This window comes from Lytechinus variegatus, chromosome 11 (genome assembly GCF_018143015.1).
Source record: "Lytechinus variegatus isolate NC3 chromosome 11, Lvar_3.0, whole genome shotgun sequence".
In the NCBI taxonomy this organism is placed as follows: domain Eukaryota; kingdom Metazoa; phylum Echinodermata; class Echinoidea; order Temnopleuroida; family Toxopneustidae; genus Lytechinus; species Lytechinus variegatus.
The window spans coordinates 11107777-11129588 of NC_054750.1; the positions used below are offsets into that span (position 1 = coordinate 11107777).

At 35.5% G+C, this 21812-nt stretch overlaps 1 protein-coding gene across 2 annotated transcripts; it reads right to left on the bottom strand.

The window, feature by feature from the left end:
* Positions 1-3760: 3760 nt before the first annotated feature.
* On the bottom strand, positions 3761-18451 carry LOC121424544 (Fanconi anemia group C protein-like). 2 transcript variants are annotated; one of them, XM_041620267.1, is made up of 12 exons: positions 18180-18451; positions 16243-16330; positions 14322-14419; positions 13326-13436; positions 12097-12161; positions 10783-10979; positions 10091-10245; positions 9023-9181; positions 7337-7406; positions 6617-6888; positions 5641-5850; positions 3761-5151 (listed from the first exon to the last, which is right to left on the bottom strand). In XM_041620267.1, exons 1-12 carry the CDS (start codon positions 18402-18404, stop codon positions 4987-4989), a joined length of 1815 nt encoding a protein of 604 aa, XP_041476201.1. In that variant the 5' UTR covers positions 18405-18451; the 3' UTR covers positions 3761-4986. The 2 variants fall into 2 exon arrangements, with proteins under 2 accessions (XP_041476201.1, XP_041476200.1); XM_041620266.1 differs by having other exon boundaries at positions 10783-10982; positions 18180-18450.
* Positions 18452-21812: the final 3361 nt, after the last annotated feature.

Sequence of the window (21812 nt, forward strand, 5' to 3'; positions counted from 1 at the left end):
TGTATCATAATAGAATCAAATTTATTTGGCCTGTATTGCTTTGACACACGGCTTTGTGTGTTGTTCTGTAGCAAGGAAGCTGTTTTTCTACTCAAGGGCCGCTTATCTCTGTAAATAATCCAAAATGTGGAAGAAAAGAATGTTTTATGTACCAGTCTTGTTCCTATTGCACTACATTGTATTCAAGAGCTTTTAATGTGATCTTGCCAGGTGCACAGGGAAAAGCATACTAAGATATGATACCAGTCTGCATTGCCCATGTACTCTTTACAATAAGCTTCTCTTTATTTCAAGCTTGACTTCAATGTACATGTATTCTGTGTATTGCTCTTAACACTCACTCTCGCTATACCTCGATGTCTCAATTGTAGTATTCAAGATTTTCCTCTCTAAAAGTATTCGGTTTCATCAGAAAACACACATCACAACATTGTCATGGAGTTCATATTATGTAGTTGAAGGATATATAATTTGCTTTTGACGTCACATTCCTTTGGAAAAGTGAAAAGTTGGTAACATTTGACCAGGCAGCTGGAATATCTTCTCTGAAGATACCGTGAAGGAAAAAGTTAGATTGAAATATTTCTTTTTTTCTTTTCTCTCCCTTTTTTTCTTCTTTCTCTTTCTTGTCTTCTCAACATATTTCTCCATTATTCATTCACTTTCTCTTTTCTAGCACGTTGGTATATATTTTGCTGAAAATGTTGCTGACGTAAACAAAACAAAATGACAAAAAGAATTACAGTGTGTGTTTTAATATTTGTGATTTGTGCAGTGCATGCCTGTCAATTTCAAAAGAAATATGAGAATAATAAATCAAAAGAATAAAATATTGCCTAGCCGGGCCACTAAAGAAAATTGTACCGAGTGATTCATTATTTTGTCTGTGGTATCGCAAGGTGTTAATAAGCAAATTAATTTGCTGTAAGTCAAGTAACTTCTTTGCTGTAAGTCAAGTAACTTCTTGGTAAATCATAGTCGACGTGCACATGAGCGACGTTATTTTAACCGCTCAAGCTCAGCTTGAAGATCAACCTTTCCCTTTTAAAACAGTTTTCATTGACTTCTCACATAGTTAATGAAGTTGTATGATACATTGTTTATATTTGATCTCCAAAATATATATTGATATATATCCTAACTCGCGTAAAAAGGAATCTAAGCAAGTGTGCACAAGTTGCACCTTCGCATCACCTGGTCAGTTTGCCAGGCGATACGCCCGATCTTCTGGGTCAGGCAGCATGTCATGACATGCTGGTTATCATGCTGTTTCACGTACAAGTCAAGTGAAATAAAAAAATATTTGCATCTTTAGTAAACTAGGGTAGACGATGTCATTGACTCGGAACGATCAGACGACTGCGATGCCTTTCTCGTTCACTGCTCTTAATTTATATTCATGAAATTACTTGCAAAGTGACTTATGAGACTGTTTTACAGCACATTAAAGTAAAATTCGACTCTGGTCTTTCTCGTTAAATTCAATAATTTAATTATTCAGTTGATCTTCCAGCATTCCGAACAGGAACGAGAAATACAAATATACACATGCTTCAAACGGGCCTATTTCATTGTAATTCTGGTTATGGTAATTTTATTGGCTGTTAACAAACAAATTCTTTTGTGTGGAGCATTGTGGCCCAATTGATTAGTCTTTTGACTTTTAAACAGAGGGTTCTCGTGGGTTTGAATCCCAGCCATGGGGTAATTTCCTTCAGCAAGAAATTATCCACATTGTGCTACACTCAAGCCAGGTGAGGTAAATGCATACCTGGCAGGAATTATTAGTGCTACCCTGCTGTAAAAGGCTGCTGGGCTTAAGCCAGTGAAATAATATCCAACTTAGCACATAGGGATGCATTTGGCAGTGATATGCCCTATTAAAGCATGTTGGTATTATTTTTATTAATGAAATAGGCCCCTAGTCAGAGTTTGTGGAAAATGATGCAATTATCAGAAGAGAGTAATTAAGGAAATAAACAGTCAGACCCTACAATGATGGTGATGATGATGGCGACGATGAAGATGACAAAGATGATGATAATGGCAATGATGATGATAATGATGATGATGATGGTGATGATATGATTAATATGAAGAAGATGGCAATGATGACGATGATAATGGCGATGATGGTGATGACAATGACGATGATTGTGAAGATGAAAATTATGATGATAATGGCAATGAGGATGATGACGATGACAATGATGGTGAAAATGATGAAGATGATGATGGATGATAATGGCAATGATGATGGTGATGATAGTGAGGACAACGGCAATGATGATGGTGACTAGTCTGCGAGCGAAGACTAAAACTTAACACACTAACCAGTCTAGAGTGAAGACTAGATTCCAAACTGTAAAATAGAGGCAGCCACAATGGGTGATTTCAAGTTCGGTGTTGGCCTTGGTGTTGGTGTTGAAATTTCAGTTGCTTTCCCTAGCTCCAAAACCTATTCAGAGCTTGTAAAACTGATCCAGATCACATTATTGACATCTCTACAACTAGTGAGTGACTTTTCGGGACCATCCTCATTTTATGTTTGGTGTTATAATCGTGTAAAAATTGACCCAACACCAACACCAAAAGGTCAACACTGAACTTGAAATCACCCATTACATAGTGAATCAAGTCTCACTACTTTGATTCTACATTATACACTATGCAAGTTCAAAAAACCAAGGGTTTGTGCCTGTAGTAATGATGATGACAAATATTTCTGCCCTGGATAGTCAAGAATCGTGAAAATGCATACCAAACTAGAATACCATTTCAGGGCACATATTTGTGAACAATAATTGGCCCCTCTATTGTGTCTTATCTGGCTCGATACATGTCTGCTACATGAGTCACCCACCACTTTTGGGGAAAAGGGTGACAGAAAGCAAGGTAAATTTCTGATCGGTCTACACATTGTCATGTACATGTGCGATATTTGTCAGCGCATGAGGGCGCTTTTGCGTAACAAAAGTGTTCAGGTAGTTTTACAAATTTTGTCTCTATTTTCGTCTTTTTTTTCGCAAAAGCGCCCTCATGCGCTGACAAATATCACACATGTACATGACAACATGCATCATCTAGTCTGCAGGCACAGACCCTTGATTTTTGCAATTTGCATTGTGTATAATGCAGAGTCTGAAGTAGTGAGACTAGATTCACTCTGTACTGAGGCTGGTGACACAGACAGAGTCTTTGTAGTCTAGTCTTCTTTCTAGACCTGTTATTGATTGAAGTGTCAAATATGAGTCTGTGCTTGCAGAGTAATACATCTATTTATCATATACTATCCATTTAGTCTCATCCCATATCGCCTTATCCTACATGAAATTCATCTACAAACCATGCATTCCACAGAACGAAGACTATTGAAAGACCACTTAAAGATGCGAAATTGGTGAGGTCCTACAGCGGTCTTCAAGATCACTGAAATTTGTCATCTCTGTGGAATGGCTCAGAAAGACCCCTCAAAGAACTCTGAAAGACTGATGGATATTTCTTGTCTTCCTGGTCTTAGACTAGTCCTATAGAGATCTTTCAAGGGTCTTTCAGAGATCTTTTAAGCAACAGGTGATCGTTCAGAATTCTTTCCATGGAATTTGCCTGGTCTTTCAATGATCTCTCATTAATCTTCCAGACATCTCCACAAAAGTCTTGAGAAACTGCCCAAAGATCATTGAAAGACTATTCAAACCTTTGAAAGTTCATCGAAAGACCGCTGAAAGACTGCTGAAAGACCACTGAAAGACTGTTTTCCTGTAAGACCGTTGTAAGACTGTTTTGAACCATTTCAAAAAGTTTTGGAGCCCATGAAGACCACTGAAAGATCGGTCAGGACTCATGTAAGACCTCAAGGACGATTGTAGGATCATTGAGAGACCTCTGAAAGATCAACCAGAATTCATGGTCAAAGATTGTGCAAACTTCCTATAGAAAAGTTATGGTATGGATGGATTTCCATACAGTTGCAATTGATTGGGTCAATCTTATCTCTTTGTAAGACGGGGCCCAGGTTTGCTTTCTTCAAAAAAGACATCTTTGTTACAAGTATTTCCAAAGCTTTTCACAAAGTCTGGGGTCAGTAAATGATTATCAACTCCCCCATAGAATCTGAAGCCCATCTAACTTCAAGCCTAAGTCCTATCTTACAAAGAGCTTCGATTGATCCAATCAACCACAACTACCAAATGCCAGCAACATCAACATCTCAAAATGCATGTTCAAAACATTTTCAAGATATGCTGTATATTCATTTAGTGTGCATCTCTTTGTTTACATGAAACATTGTGCAAAATTCCTGTAAAAAAATTGACATTGATGGATTTCCATATAGTTGAGGCTGATTGGATCAATCGTAACTTTTTTGTCAGATGAAGCCCATATTTCACTCTTTGTGAAACACCCCTTATCCATACTAATAGTAGACCTACAAATACAACATTCATATGTTGTCATTTATGACTCCTTAAATCCCACTCCTGACACCATAAATATCTTGTGACTATCGAGGCAACTCGACAGAAGAGCTGGCTTTACTGGACATAAGAGTGAATAGCTTCAGTCACATGTGTAGGACATTGCTCCTTGAATCCAAATCTTGACACCATAAATACCTAGTGGTGAATATCGAGGAGACTCCGCAAAACAGCTAGCTTTAATGGAACTAGGAGTCTAACATTCATGTATTGTCCTTTAGAGTTCTAATAGCTTCAAGCCTTCAATCACATGTGTAAGACTTAGCTCTTAAATCCCACTCCTGACACCAAAAATGACTAGCGGTTAATGAGGTGACTCCCCAGACGGGCTAGTTTTACTTGACCTTGGAGTGTAGGGTTCATGTGTTTTCCATCAGAGTTTCTAATAGCTTCAGTAACATGTGTAGGACACAGCTACTTGTATCCCACTCCTGACACCATAAATGTCTGGTGACTGTCAAGGGACTCTACATAAGAGCCGACTTCACTGGAACTAGGAGTCTAACATTCAAGTGTTGTCCTTCAGAATTCTAATGGCTTCAGTCACATGTGTAGGACACAGCTCCTTTAATCCCACTCCTGACACCATAAATGTCTGGTGAATATCAAGGTGACTCCGCAGAAGAGCTAGCTTGCATTCCTGGCTTCCACTGGCAATTCCCTGAGACCACATCTGAAAGGGATCAGAGAGGGGGGAGGGGGGTATACATATATGAACCACAAAATCAACAACACCTACGTAGTATTGATGGGGATTACAGAAATAAACAAAAAATAAATTTGACTGATGTGGTGTTCTGAACAACAGAACACATTTAAAGTTTCAAGTACAAGTAGACCTCTGATTCAAGTAATTGTTTGATTTGTGCATAGTTGACTGAATTGAGTTTAAGCAATCATCATACAATTATTCTTTTTAATTCTATGCCGACACCAATATCAACAAGTATGGTCTATATTCTCCTATACCAGTCTTGATATCACATAATTGGAACCAAAATGGATCATTAAATAAACTCTGGAACATCAAATTTATAAACATGACAAGCATCTTTTAAAAGTCTTCCAGTCACCACCCCCCCCCCTCCCGATAGTAATGAAACATAAAATTCTGGAAATGGGTACGTAATTCTGTAATGTGCAATAATATGATGTATCTTACCATATCTACTACTGCTAATACATTATTTCTTGTGAGTGAAGTTGCATGAAGGATAGCTGACATGACAAGATTTATGATGAGTGCAACAGGTACATCATTTTTAGAGTTGCTGCCTCGGAGGTTTGAGAACAGCATCTCTAGATCTTTTTCCTGAAATGTGTCTTCCATGATGCAAGAGTGAAGACTTTTGATCAACCGCAGCAAATTTTCCTGAAAATGTTGAAAATAAAATTGCAATACTAATAATAGACATTTGCTCTGTATAAACATCCATTTTACAAGACAGCTTTATGCATAAACACAAACTGAGTACAGTGAACTTAATCCAATTTTAGTACATTGGTAAAGTAGATCTCCAACTCTGAATCAAGTCGGACATATTTTAATGTTTTGCTCCAATAATTCAAAGCACATTTTGTGTTCCTACTGGAACATGTGACATTATCTTGTGAACAAATGCTATAAGGATACAATGGAAAGTTTCAACATGCTTTATGAAAATAGAGAAATACAGTTCAATTTCACATAATAGAATTGAAGTGCAGAACATTTAACCAATCAATTGCATACAGTCAATATGCATATCACCGTTTAGGGGAATAATGCACACATGAAACATCTTACCTTTCTTATTTTACATCTAGTTTTAAGGAAATTTTTACTGTTGTGTTTGTTGATTTCTTTTTTATGTATTCAAATCAATTTGATGTCCAGTGGGATTGGGCTTACATATATTTTTTTCTTAAACACCACAGGGCGCAAATATACTAAAATTCTCATAGATAATATTTCTTATGAGTCATAATTTTCAATCTCTTCTCACAACACAAGAAGATGTTTTTTCATCAAAATGCATGTTTGGAATAGAATTTACCACCAGAAAGATGAATCCATTTAAAAGTTTATAGACTACACTAAACCTCTGACAGAGCAAGTTGTTAACCAAACTATCACCTTTCCAATAATCGATACAAACCTTGACAGCGACACAATTTCCAAAGGATAATGGAAAATGAAACCACATTAAGAAGTCCAGACAGGCATCTACTGTAGTAAATCCTCCATCACTATGATCGTCTAGAATGAGGACGTTGACAGCAGCGTGGTACCAGTGCAAAAACTTGACCAAGGTCATCCAGACTTTGTACAGTTCTTGAGGGTTATTGGACACCACTGGATCAACGATGGTGGTCTTCAGGGTGGCATCAATGCTGGTAAGGTGTATCCCATGGACATCTTGGGGTATATCTATAATCATATCATTACATGTGATAGAAATCATATTCAAAGTAATCCAGACTCAGTACAGTTCTTGAGGATTGTTGGACACTACTAGGTGTTTATGGTGGCATCAATGCCAGTTAGGTGTATCCCAAAGATATCTTTTGGTATATCTATAATTGAATCAAAGAGTGTACATAAAATGAATAATCATGGAGATAATATTCATTAATTTGATTGACAAGAATTCAAGGAATGAATTTCTGTGTCTGCGTACAGTTCTTGAGAGTTCTAGAATATCATGCGCAACTTGATTTTCAACCAATCAACAGCGCGCATTTGGGACTTGCGATTGATTTTTTGGCTTGCGTTTAAACGCAACTCTTTCTGCAACGGGCCCCTGTACTGCATATGCAATGCTAATGAGTCTCTTTTTACTTCAACAATGGTGTGAAATTAAGAGAATAATTCCTACCTTTAGGGTCTACTGTCAGGAGATTCACCAAAGGACATAGTCTTTGAAGAAACAGTCTGTGCACTGAATACTGGAGAATGAAAAAACAAGCAAATAATGCACAGCATCATGAATATAAGCTGAACAGATGGAAATTGGAAAAACACTCAAGATTAATTTGATATACTGATCAACATGGTTTGCAAACTGCCAAACATAAGGTAAACCGTCTATTATCTGGAACGGCATGATGAAATACACGGTAAGTACCATTTGCATAGGACATTACACACATGACCAAAGGTGAACATTTTCATTAACATGATAGAATTGTGACTTCCCCTGCAATCTGCAGGGCACGTCGTGGTCTAGTGGTTCTGACTCTCGCCTTTCAAACAGAGGGTCTTGCATTCGAATCCTAGCCATGGCGTGTTTTTCTTCAGCAAGAAATTTATCCACACTGTGCTGCACTCGACCCAGGTTAGGTAAATGGGTACCCGGCAGGATTAATTCCTTGAATGCACCAAGCGCCTTTAGCAGCTGGAGCTACAGCCGGGGTTATATTATAGATAGATCGGCGCCTCATAAATGCTATATATTAATATCATATTTAATGTTAATAGTAAAATGACATTTAAATACTTTAACTTTTAGCATCTGGAACATCTTCAAGCAAGAAAGTCTGCTTAGACGGATGGGAAATTCAACAAAGTTTGTACGTCCAACACTCCCGATATGTGGGACCTTTCTGAAATTATTTGTCTATGTTTTTGTTCATATGAAAGTTGAAAAGCACTCAATTATCATGGCTTGAGTCGTTTGTAAAGGGAATTTTTAAAAAATTGACAAAAATGGGGTAAAATATAATAAAAGGGTTACACAGCATTTGCTCTGGCAACAATTGCTCCTGCAAGATATCAGGTTAGGGTTGCAATAGGGTGTTATATTAGGTTTAGGGTTAGGCTTTATTAGGATAGGGCATAGTATTTAAAGGTCAAGTCCACCTCAGAAAAATGTTGATTTGAATCAATAGAGAAAAATCAGACAAGCACAATGCTGAAAATTTCATCAAAATCGGATGTAAAATAAGAAAGTTATGACATTTCAAAGTTTTGCTAGTTTTTAACAAAATAGTTTATGAATGAGCCAGTTACATTCAAATGAGTCGATGATGTCACCCACTCACTATTTCTTTTGTTTTTTATTGTTTGAATTATACAATATTTCAATTTCTATGAATTTGACGGTTAGGACCTCTTGCCTGAACCACAAAATGTTAAAATAACGGAATTCCACATGTTCAGGGAGGAATGAAATTTCATTTCACATGACATTGACGAGAAAATAAAAATATTTCATATTTTATATAATAAAATACAAAAGAAATAGTGAGTGATGTCATTAGTTCCCTCATTTGCATACCGACCGAGATGTGCATGTAACTGTTTTGTGAAATGAAGCGAAACTTTAAAATGTCATAACTTTCTTATTTTACATCCAATTTTGATGAATTTTTCAGTGTTACGCTTGTTGAATTTTTTTGCTTTTTATTCAAATCAAGTTTTTGTTGGGGTGGACTTGTCCTTTAATCCAGGTTTGAAGTTCGTCATGCAGAGGAGCAATCGTTGCTGGATCCAATGCCATGGAACCACTAAAAGGTTGATTATTTCATGGAATTGCCCAGATATCTATGGTTTCAATATATACCTCTGGAGAATGTAACTCTTGTATAGCCTCATTGACAGCCACTTGAAAGAGATGCACAAATCTGATCACTCTGTGGCAACCATCCGTTTGCCAGAGAACCTGCTGGACACACGAGTCTACAGCTTCATATAATATCCTATGCCTTGCACAGGCTCTGGGCTACATGGGTAAAGAGAACAGGAATAAACAGATATAAAATGCTATATCTGCACATATTACCACATTTTTAGAAGAAGCAAAGCACAACCAAATTTTTAAAAGAAGCAAAGCACATGATACTTATTTTTCATAATTGGGTTTATTTACACAACAGCGATCGTATAAGTGTACTTTTTGGAAAAATGCTAAAGTCACAGTATCCAATATTCTAAGCCATAAATCAGGATTGCTAATAAAATTGATTTGTATTAATTGATTGATTCCTTCAAAACCTGTTTTCCTAAGTTAAGGAATAACCTCCCCTCTGATATAAAATCCAGTTCAACTCTCTCTAGATTCAACAGACTTATCAGAAAATTATTAACCTGTGTTAAAAAAAACACCCTTCAGTCAATTATTTGTTTTTATCTCATTGAAAGTCCCCCCTCCTTTTTTTTCTTCTTTGGCTGTTGCATCGGTGTACTTAGTGTAATTATTATTATTTATTGTATATTTCAGTGTGTATTTTAACTCGGTGGCCCCCTTATATAGGCTCTGCTTTCTCCAGGGTCACCAAACCATCATTCTGTTTAATTTTTGCTATATATTCTGTTTGTATATGATTATCAATATTGGTATGTATTTGTGCAATTGTTTGTACCTGATGATGGTTAAATAAATAAATTGAATTGAATTGCATAATTTTATCATCAGCTGATGTTTCTCAAAATTTTCAAAGAGCTCTCAGCAAAACTCATCAGCAAAAACACATCACATCAAACCCATGAATCGTTTTTATAATTTATTAAAACTGAAACAAGAATAGCACAAAGTTTGCAAACCCTGCAAACTTGTACCTAAATTCAACTTGTTCATAATGAAAAATAATTTTAAAAAGATGATTTCATAAATCTAGAAAATCGTTCATACCAAGTCTCTGGAGTGAATGAGCTTTAGAGCATCATCTGTTGCTATGTCAGGAACATGTTGGGAGAAAGCTTGTACAAGTAGAAGAATCTCTTGCTCCAGTGCAGGAAGATATTGTAGCCATAATGACATGAGAGCCTCTCTTGAATGACATATTTCTATGAAGTTAAAACAAAGAGATTTTATCTACCCTATCAACGATCCCCACGCAATTACATGTAACAGTCATGTGCCTACAGATAAATTAAAACTAACTTGCACTGTGCAAAGCAATTTAGCCTCAAAGAAGACTTTTACCTTAATGGCAAAATTGTCCTGATAGAATGATGCAATATCAAGGAAGTGGATCGATGAATGTACTTGACAAAAATCAAACGAACTTGTTTTTCTAAAAATGTACTCACTATACACTTTTATGAGAATTTCAAATAGAATACAAAAAGTTAACCTGAAGCATTTATGGTTAATTGCCCCCAGCCCCTCCATTTTTTTTTTTGGGGGGGGGGGGGGTAGTAAAAAATCTGTATATGGGAAATATTTGTGTCCATGAAAAATTATGGAAGAAAAAAATACCCAACCCTTTTCTGGTAAATCCTGGATCTGAGACAAATATGAAAGCTAGATAAACAAGGTTACTGTTTTGTGTCTTGCAGCCTTTGAATTACAACTTTATGAACAAGAGTCAAACCACCTACTATTTTTCTGTCCCGGAGCATAAGCACACGCCTGTGTCTGTGTGACCCTCTCCAGGAAGTGTTGTGAGATCTGATTTTCAGCAGACCGGGGGTGCAGGAGAAGCACCCTGTCCACCAGTTCCTTGGAGGATGTACTCCCTATTAGTGGAAGACACATCTCTGATAGCTCCTCTACACACATGACCTCATCCTGGAGTCTGCTTTCAGATTAAAAACAAAATAGAAGGAAAACATAAGATATAAGGAAGAAAGAGTTGTGAGGTCTGGGCCCTGTCTTACAAAGAGTCACGATTGATCCAATCATTCATAACTCTACGGAAATCCATCAGTGTCATATTTTTATACAGGAAATTTGCTAAATGTCCTTTGTACACAAAGGAGAACGCACCAAATTGTGAAAAGATCAGTGAATTCAAGGATATACATTCATATCTAATAATTTTCTTAAACAAACATGCATTTTATATGTTGACTTTGCTGGCTTTCCATAGTTGCGATTGATCGGATCAATTGCAGCTCTTTGTACGACAGGCCCCTGATTTTCATGCTTCCTGTCAAGATAGAAGTATTCTCTACAAGCTTTTTTGTAACAACAATTGATATTTCAGTCATGGAAAGCCCATATCATCATCTATCATTTCTATGCAGTTCCCAAGGACATTAGATACATGTACGCATTACCTTGGCTTTAGCCTGGCAACCATTAATACAGTGCACATGCATTTTATAGGAATTTAATTCTACAGGGGATTGGTGCAACATTTTTTTCATTTTTATATGATGACCGTTCCACGTTTCAATTGACTCAGAGTCTGAAGAATGCAAAAGAAATAAACAGATTAAAACTTTACTGCACAGATGTGCAGTAAAACTGTTTTTATAGATCATTAAGATTTTGGACTTGATAACAAAATTCTATGCCTGAAGAAAACCTGTAATATGTTTGGTAAGAATAAACTCTTGACATTCATTTTCAGATGAAATGAAAGAATATACAGATAAAAATATCACATTATGCTGTCATTTTGCTGTGTATCATCATAATTGGTAATTTGGAAAGAACACTAAGGGGGTGTTGCAAGAAAATATTTGCGATCAATTGCAAATATTCTGTCGCAATTTTACAACTGACAGATCAATGTTAGCTATACCAAATCATATTAAACTTCTTGTTTCAAGGAGCAGATTAGCGATAAATAACTAATTTGCAATTAACTGCAAGACATATGATTGATTTAGGGACCAAAAATAGACTTGCAATTGATCGCAAGTTTCTTGCAACACCCCATAAGAGACATTAATGTTTTGACTCACCCATAAATATAATTCTGCTGTTGCATTATCAGATGATCAAGATCTCTTTGAATTGATTCAATCAACTATTGACCAAAAAAAAAAAAAAAAACGTAACCTTTGTAAATTCAGGATATCAAATTTGGAACCAAAAATTATAATCTATGTTCCAGAAAAGGGAAACTCAACTATCATCATATATTCCTATTTTTTTCATTCATACACCTAACATAAAATCAACACATAGAGTAGTCCCACAATAATTCCCATAATAAAACCATTAAGAGAATGTATGATTTGACCTTTACATTAAACATAATTGTTTAAATCCCACCTTTAATATTCATAATTATCACCCGTATCAGACATCTGAGCTGGTCATTTACAAAACCGTATTGCCCTACATTTTCTGAATATCGGGAAGGGTAGGTATATTGTTTGTATTTTCCTCGGTCTCAATGCGCGTATTTACTTTGCATGCAGAGACGAAGCAAAATATACCTTTGTATTTTCCCTGGTCTCACATCCGGGAATTTGTGGATGCGTATAAAGAGATACGCTTCATAAGGATCCGCCCACCAACAATATACGTCATAATAAAGACAACGCTGAATCCGAGCGCTTGCAAGTACGTCATAATGGTAAAGTGCAGAGCCTAGACCGATATTAACATGACACAATAGAACTCTATTTTTAAAAGAAATATCCCCATTATCATGATTTTTGCTCTAGATATCTGATTTGGATGATAATAAAAATATTGACTGGCTCTTCTTTCGGGGAACATCAAATATCTTGCCCTTAAATGACCCATATTGCCCTCGTCTAAAGACTCGGGCCAATATGATTCATTTGCTGGCAATATATTTGATGTTCCCCTCAAGGCCAGTCAATATTATATAATTATAACAACTTATTCCCAACTGGAAATAAAAACACATGCGGTCTTAAAAATAAAGATCATTCTACCACATTTCAGCTATTCATCTGATGAAGTACATACTTCCAACTACCATACCTATTCCAAGATCATACAGCACCAACACAGGTGGCAATGGGGGGGGGAGACATGCCCCCCTGGAATTTTATACCACAGCCTAAGATGATTATCTGATGAAAGTGATTATCCAAGCTATGGGAAGTTGTAATGCCTGATCAACAAAAATAGATGTTAACTCAATCTGAGTACATAAAGATAGTATTCATTTTCATAATCCCCTAATCTTTTATTCATGAAATGAAAGCTGTACCTTGTTAGATGAGAGAGTGTTGTATTCCAGTGCTGTGTATCCCATTGCCTCTGCCGTTTCAGAAGCTGGATTCTTTTGATGGAAGTATGATGCTGTATACCTGAACTGAGACTAAGTAGATAGATAGATAAATGGTTTATTCATAAAAATCAAAACATCATCGCGGCTAAGGCCGAATTGGAATGTATTCACAAGATAATAAAGACACAAAAAATATTCAAATGATAACACAGATAATTAAAAAATAAATAATATGGATAACGTATGCTATTGAAACTACTTGCATTGTGGAATTCTAGAAAGAAAAGAGAGAGATGGGGAGGAGAGGCAGATAGAGAGAGGGGGGGGGGTGGTGGAAAGGGATAGAGAGAAAGAGAGGGGGAGTGAAGGGAAGGAGTGGAGCAGAAAGTCAGAAAAAGAAGAAGGTACAAACATAATGAAAAAGGTAAAAACATGAAGATGTAAGGCTGCAAAATTTTACATTAGAATAAACAAATTTAGAAGAATTTGAAAGTAAAATATTATCCTTATTATTCCTTAACAGATATTGGTATAGTGGTCCAGATTATCAACGATTTTTTCAATCTTATTTTGATGATCTGACAATGACATCATGATATGGTTTCTGATATATAAAAGGTGTCATTTCAAGCATCAGAAGTATTTATCATCATATCAATGAAAATATCAACAAACACGTAAAACTAGAGAGCATTTCCCTTCAACATTTTGTGTCAGACAAGACGTCAGATCCCAAAACTTTCCTTGATTTTGATTGGCAGTGAAGTCCAGTTCTTGGAGCTGTCAGCTAAAAATACTTTTTGCAGATAGGACAACTTTCATGACGCTGTAATGATAAGTTACCTTTCAAATTATGTGTATACTTATAAGATAAATTGTTGGGCAACTTGAAAGCTTGCTATACTGATAAGTTTAGTCTACAATGCAATTAAAGTCAGTGGGAGAAGGAGGGAAAGTACAAGAAGTTATACATACCTCTGCCCAAACCTTTGCTTTTTTCTCCATTCCATCCTGGGGATGCTGAGCTCTGAGTGCATGAACACAGCTAAGAAGCTTGCTGAAAACCTTCTCATCTGCTTGGAAATAGAACAATGGAACATATTTCTGTCAAAATCAACGTAAAATGCCTTCAAAGCTTGGCGGCATCCTGGTCTAGTGGCTATGGCTCTCATCTCTCAATTTGAAGGACGTGGGTTCCATTCCCAGCCATGGCGTCTTTTCCTTCAGCAAGTAATTTTACCCACATTTTGCTGCATTCAACCCAGGTGGGGACCCTATCTTCAGACAAAAAATGCTTTACATATCCAGAGCTATTATTGATTATACTATCACATGCAGTGGCGTACCGTGGGTCACGGCATTGGGGGGCACTAGCAAAATTTTTTAGTCACTTAGTGAGCGCGCGAAGCGCACCCAGTTGCCAGGTATACTGACCTAATAGAGACATTTTAAGGACAGTGCCTTTAAACGGATATGTATCTCACTGGTCAAATAATGTGAGCGCGAAGCGCGAGCTTAAAATTTTTGATATTCAGACCTAAATAGGGACATTATAATTAATCTTTTGTAATCATGATACGTACTTGTCTCGCTAAATAATGCGAGCGTGAAGCGCGAGCTGAAATTTTTGTAAATATTGACCCTCCAAACAGGAAGATTTTAAGGACTATATTTTAGGAATCCATTAAGAGTATACACATCTCACCCTAGTCATCTAATGCGAGTGCCAATAAGCGCTTGCTGATTTTGTTAGAATTACATCTAAACATGCACATAAAGCACTTGTATTCATGATTAACATACCCATCTCACTAATCAAATCTTGCGAGCGCGAAGCGCGAGCTGAAAATTTAGGAAATTCAGACCTGAAGGGGGCATTTTAAGGCTTGTTTGTAGGAATTCACGAAGACCATACGTAGTTCACTAACCAAATGATGCGAGTGCGAAGCGCGAGCTGAAAATTTTTTATATTCAGATCAGAAAAAGGGACATTTTAAGGACTGATTCTAGGAATTCATGGAGAGCAGACATATTTCACAAATCCACTACTGCGAACGTAAGCACGGACAGGAAATGTTTTATATTAAGAACTTAAAATGGGGCAATCACTTTTAAGTAGTCATGAAAAAGAAGCATACTATTGTACATAAAACAATAATAACTCGAAGTGCGAGGAAATATATTTGGCAGTTTGGTGTATATTGACTTGAAAACGGGAGGTTTTAGTATAACAGGATTATATATCTCGGTAAACAGACAATGCGAGCACCAGGAACAATGAAGACATAGGCCCTATGCAAATTATGTTTCATAAAGTTATGAAAAAAAATGTTTCTTATGTAATATAACATAATTATGATATAATATAACATTATAATGAACAATAATGTCTTCTTTCCCACTACGTTTCTCTTCCTTTCTCCCTCTTTTCTCCTTTTCCCTTTTTTTTTGTCAGCCGATGGGGGGGGGGGGCACATGCCCCCCCCAGTAGTTATGCCACTGATTACATGTATCTTGTGTCTTAAGGATTATGAAGCGCAAACACACACATCAATTCAATTCCTAATGGGAACCTTTCATAAAGCTTGTCGGCAATGACGATGCCATTCGGGAGGGGGGGGCACTGCCATTACATTAATTACTTTTTAAATGGTGCCCTATCAATGCCAAGGCCTTTACTCAGATGTGCATATTTCTACTAGGCCTATATAAAAAAAAATAACCACACATAAATAAAGTCCCCCTCTACCTATTCTTTTTTTCAAGATTGTTCTCATGAGAATGATACCTTTTTTTAAGTGTTGAAAACTCAAGTAGATCATGAATTTGCAGAACAGAGTACAGATTATCTGGCATGCTACGAGAGATTGTAAGACAAAGAATAAAACCTACTTACCCTCAGCTAAGAGATGTTGGCAAGAACAGAGACGGCCAAGTAAGTGACCTAACTTGGGATGGTTCTTTAAAACTGGTGATATGCCATCCTGAAGGGCAAACAAAATGAAAAGTGAAAGTCTTTGATTCTGGATTTTTGTACATGCCATCAATATGTATACGGGCTTGGTTAGAAAGGGGCAAATCCAAAGATGAAAAAAAGCCAAATCATGAAATCAATTAACAGTTGTTGGTCTAGATACCATTTCAGCAGACAAAATGCGATTGTTTTGAGGCAGACTGAGCTGAGATTTTGTTCTAGGCAGATTTTCAGTGCTCGATTGGAGGTAGCTATAGGTCCAACGCGTCAACTCACATTTCATTAATTTTTTGTTTACTTATTAATATTAAAACTGAACTTAAATTTCATTTCATATTCTTATCAGTTAAAGGGGAAGTTCATCCTGAGAAAGGGTTTATTGTAAAAAAAGCAGAAAAAATGATAAAAAATATTGCCGAAGGTTTGATAAAAAAAATCCATCAAAGAATTCAATAGTTATTAGAATTTTAATTTATTGATTTTTGATGTCATAGGCGAGCAGCATTCCTACATAACAAATGGTGAAAAAAATCAATGAAATTTCTTTTTTTTCAGAAAATTGAAAATGATTTTTTTCTGTACATTTTTATATCAAAAGACAAAACATTTCACATGTGATCATGAATAGAAAACAAAAATAAGTCATCAGGAACCATTAAAAAGAGAGAGGAAATTTATGCATTTTATTAGAATAACATATGGGCAGCTGCTCATTTGACATCACAAATCCAAAATTTTGAATTCTAATAACTTTTCCAGATTTTCCTCAATACCTCACCAATATATTTTATTATTCTCTCTGTTAGTTTTATGACAAACTTTTCTTCAGGGTGAACTTCCCCTTTAAATCTTCAGATAACTATTAATTATTGAAGAATTCAAGAGTGAGACTCTGCACACTTAAAGGGATGGTCCGGGCTGAAAATATCTATATTTAGAGAGTAGAATTCTCTGAGCAACATGCCTAAAATTTTCATCAAAATCGGATCACAAATAATAAATTTATTGAAGTTTAAAGTTTAGCAATATTTTGTGAAAGCAGTCGTCATGAATATTCATTAGGTGGGCAGATGATGTCACATTTCCACTTTCCGTTTTCTTACGTTATTACATAAAATCATAATCATCATAGTTCTTGAAGGAAAAAAATTGAATAAACCTAATTTCATATAACAAAATACAAAAGAACAAGTGGGGATGTGAAATCATCAGCCCACCTAATGAACATTCATGACGAGTAGTTTGACAAAATATTGCTAAACTTTAAAATTCAATTACTTTGTTATTTATTATCTGATTTTGATGAAATTTTTGCTCTGAATTCTACTGTATTTATTAAGCTATAAATAATTTCAGCCCAGACCATCCCTTTAAGCATATAATCTCCAAAGGTCATTGAAGATATCCTGTCCAATATTGAATTACTACTATCTACTACTATAGAATAAATGAATAGTTAATAAGCCTAATAATAAACATTGACAGACATAATTCACATAAGCTATAGATGTAGTCAGTTAATTAAAAACTTTGATATCACACAAGAATCAGGATTTTGATCAAATTATAATATTAATATAGATTCATGTATTAACATGATTAATGTTATTATTATGGCTTATTAATGGCATGGAATTCATATCAGTCATATTTTCCATGATGATGCCACTGCCAGTTAAATTGAAATATGGCAATGCATTCCAATTGAAGTTTGAATTGACATTGCCTGACGACTAGTAATCACTTCGCCATTTGACTGGGGAGTGGGCGTGGCAGCTATGTTACTAGCATCACTGAAGCCTGAAGTCATCCGAGATATGCATGCATCCCTCGCCCTGTGCATCCCTCGCAATACTCACTGCGATCAGTCGGTTGAGCACCGCCGAGAGAAAGGCTTGAAGTTGTTCACTGTTTTGCGAAATTTCCAGCGCTGGCGTTGATCTTCGATGATTCTGGTTCATTGAAGCCCACTCTTCTGCTCTTTTCAACCAATATATAACGTCATCCTTAGATAGTTTGTCATTTGTCGACATTTCCATATCTGACAGCGTACTAATATTAAAAATTATGTGGTTTGTCAACATTTCCACGTGAAAGATTGTAGTTTTTCGATTCGTAACATGAAGGGCACCAACACATTCGTACGTGTACAAATGTAAATAAAGAAAGGAGCACAGTCTTATTGCAGACCAGTAGGACAGCTTCAAGGAACTATCGCGTGAATATAATACAAACAAGATAGTCTGATCCTTGAGATCATAGCTTTAATATTCCCCGGTGGTACAGAAATAATAATGTTGTTCTTAAAGAATAAACTGATTATAATTTTACAAATAATGTTATCATATTATTTCTGTTTTGCAGCATTTGAATGACAAATGTATGAGCAGGGACATATTGAAGCGACTGAAAAGTGAAATAGCAATCCTACCAGCTGAAGTTTTCGCTTAATTTTTTTTATAATTGTCTTGCAATGGCTTGTCGATTTGAAGATAGTTTTTAATATACAGCTCTCGTATTAAACACACCCCCACGGTGGCCCCACCCCACGCTTCTTTCAGAAAAGATGAAGATAACAAGAGGGGTTTAAACATTGGGGAAGGAGGGGGGGGGGGGGGGCTCTATAATTTTCAAGTTGTGAAAAAAGGGGGAAATTGAAAAATATAGAGAAAAAATTAAAGATAAGAAATAAATAATTAAGTCATGTTCATACTCCGGGCTAAAAATATTCATATCTAAATAAATGGAGTAAAATTCACAGAGAAAAATGCTAAAAATTTCATAAAAAATCAGATAACACGTAACAAAGTTATCGAAATTTAGAGTTCAGCAATATTTTGTGAAAACATGCATGTATGCGCGTCAATATGAATTAGGTTGGGCTGATGATGTCAATTCTCCACAGTTCCCCTTTTTTTTTTAATTATTTCATTTTTATCATACATGTGTAAATGATGTGTCTCCATTATAGCGAAATAGGCTGCAGCAATAACTAATGCACTTGATAATGTACATCAATCCAAAAAGAAAAATTTAGCTTATATACAAAAGAAAGAAGTGGGGATATGACAAACTTCATCTCACCTAATGAATATATTCATAAAGACATGCCTAGAACTGTTTCACCAGAATAATGCAAATCTTTAAAATTCAATAACTTTGTTATTTGTTATCCGATTTTGATTAGATTTTCAGCATTTTGCTCTGTGAATTATTGAGATATTAATATTTTCAGCATGGATTTTATCTATGTCAGATTTTTTTAAGCCACATTAATTAAACAAAGTAGAAGATGGTTTGCAGCAGGGGCGCCGTCGATCCATCTCTCTTTTTTCTCCATAAAATCCATGACTGAACCGCGGTACCGCTCCATGAGGATTTTTTTTGTGCTTGTCACAATTTTTTTTCTGGCACGAAATCCTTTATTTGTGGTTGCAGACCTTTCTTTTGTAATTCTTTTTGTGGACGATTTTGCCCCCCGTGGTACGCCGCTGCCTCCATCCATGATCGAACTTGATGCTAAACCCGGGATGCTAAATCTCTAACTTACAGGATTTGGATTTGTTCTGTTGGTTCTGTTGGAATCTCCAAAACAGTGGAGGAATCACATAAGAGAGATGTTTCTATCTTGTAATGACTGTAGTCTTGGATTTTCTTTTTTTTGTATTTAAATGATGTTTTATTGGTCACATCAAGGTACATTCATTCAATACAGTTGAACAAATACAAATGATACATTATAAGAAATTACATAACAGTTACATAACATAAGTGGATAACCACTGTACCGCCACTGTACCATGTCTCGCCACCTGCGTTCGTGGACACTCATTTTGTTATTTCGAATTGCTATATTCTTTTCCATTTTATACGATCGAGTTAACAAATCAACACAATCAGAAACTGTAGTGTTGGTTTACATGATTTACATCTACTTAGATAAATTGATTTCTTTGCAATAACTAAAACATGATTAAAAAGAAGACATTTTATTGACAAAATACCGAGTATTACACTTTTTTCGGTTAATGAAAAATCAAACATAGTGAGTTCTTTTCCTAGCTGATTCCAAAATAACTGTGTAAATGGGCAATTCCAAAATAAATGTTCGATCGTTTCAATTTCTGCATTACAGAAAGAACATAAAGGTGAAGTAATGACTTTCATTTTATACAACTTATAGTTCAAGTTTAAAATATCGTTCAATACTTTGAACTGAAATTCTCTGTATTTTACATCAATAGTGTTCAATAGAATAGTGAACGAGCTAATATTCTTTATGTGAAACATGATATCTGTTTTGAAGTCTAAACGTACTTACATGACGCTCATATTTTTCTGCTACTAACAGATCATAAAATTGTTTACTTTTTATTTTGTTTAGCTGTACCAACTCAACAGGAAGGATAATATTTGATATAGCAGCATTCTTAAATGAGTCCGTATATGATCTTAGAAAATTTTGTCTTTAAAAGAGCAGAATACACTCCTTCTAATCGAAAGTAATCGTTGGCATTTAAATCAAATAACCTTTTCATTTCATCCAATCGTCTTAAAGTACATCCTTCAGTAAGGATGTCATTAAAAAACACAATTCTTTTTAAAAACAATTTTCGAAAGAAGATTATATCTCGAGTAACTTTCAGTTGTTTATTGTTCCAGATGATCTGGAACTTCGTATTATCTTCTCTGTTTCTCACATTAAGAGAATCCCAACATTGTAAAATATTTTTATAAAACTGAGGAATATCAAAGTTCAACATTTTAAGACCATAGTTACAGTTGAATACAAACAATCCCCCGTTCTTTTTAAGGTAATATTGAAGAATTTGAAACCATCCTTGTTTATCCGCATGTTTAATTCTCTCTATCCAAAATAACTGCTGGGCTTTAACAGCCGAATACACATCTACCATCTTAATTCCTCCGTTTGATAGATCCTGGATCATGACGTTTCTTTTAATTTTGTCGGGTCCATTCCAAATAAAACTGAAAAACACTCTCTCTAACTTTTTAAGAAACCAATCGGGTAAAAGAGTGGATGAAAATAAATAAATGAATTTGGATATTCCAAATGATTTAATTATTTGAATTTTACCGAATAAAGTTAGGCTTCTCATTTTCCACATGTTTAAAGTAACTTGTATTGATGATATTTCTTCTGCTTTTTTAACTTGCGCAGTATCTGATCCAGTACCCACAAAAGTACCAACCAATTGAAATTATGTCTGAAAACTGCATTCGATACATTACCAATCTTTAAAATTTCTGTCTTATTTAAATTAATTGTTAAACTTGAACACTTCTCAAACTGTTGCATAATATCAAATAATGAGTTAAGAGAATTTACATCTGAACAAAATGAGCAAAAATCGTCTGCGTATAAAGACAGTTTTAATTCACTGGTACCAACTGATATACCTCGTATATCAATTGAATTTCTAATACGTATAGCAAGTGTTTCTAGAGATATTATAAATAAATAAGGGGAG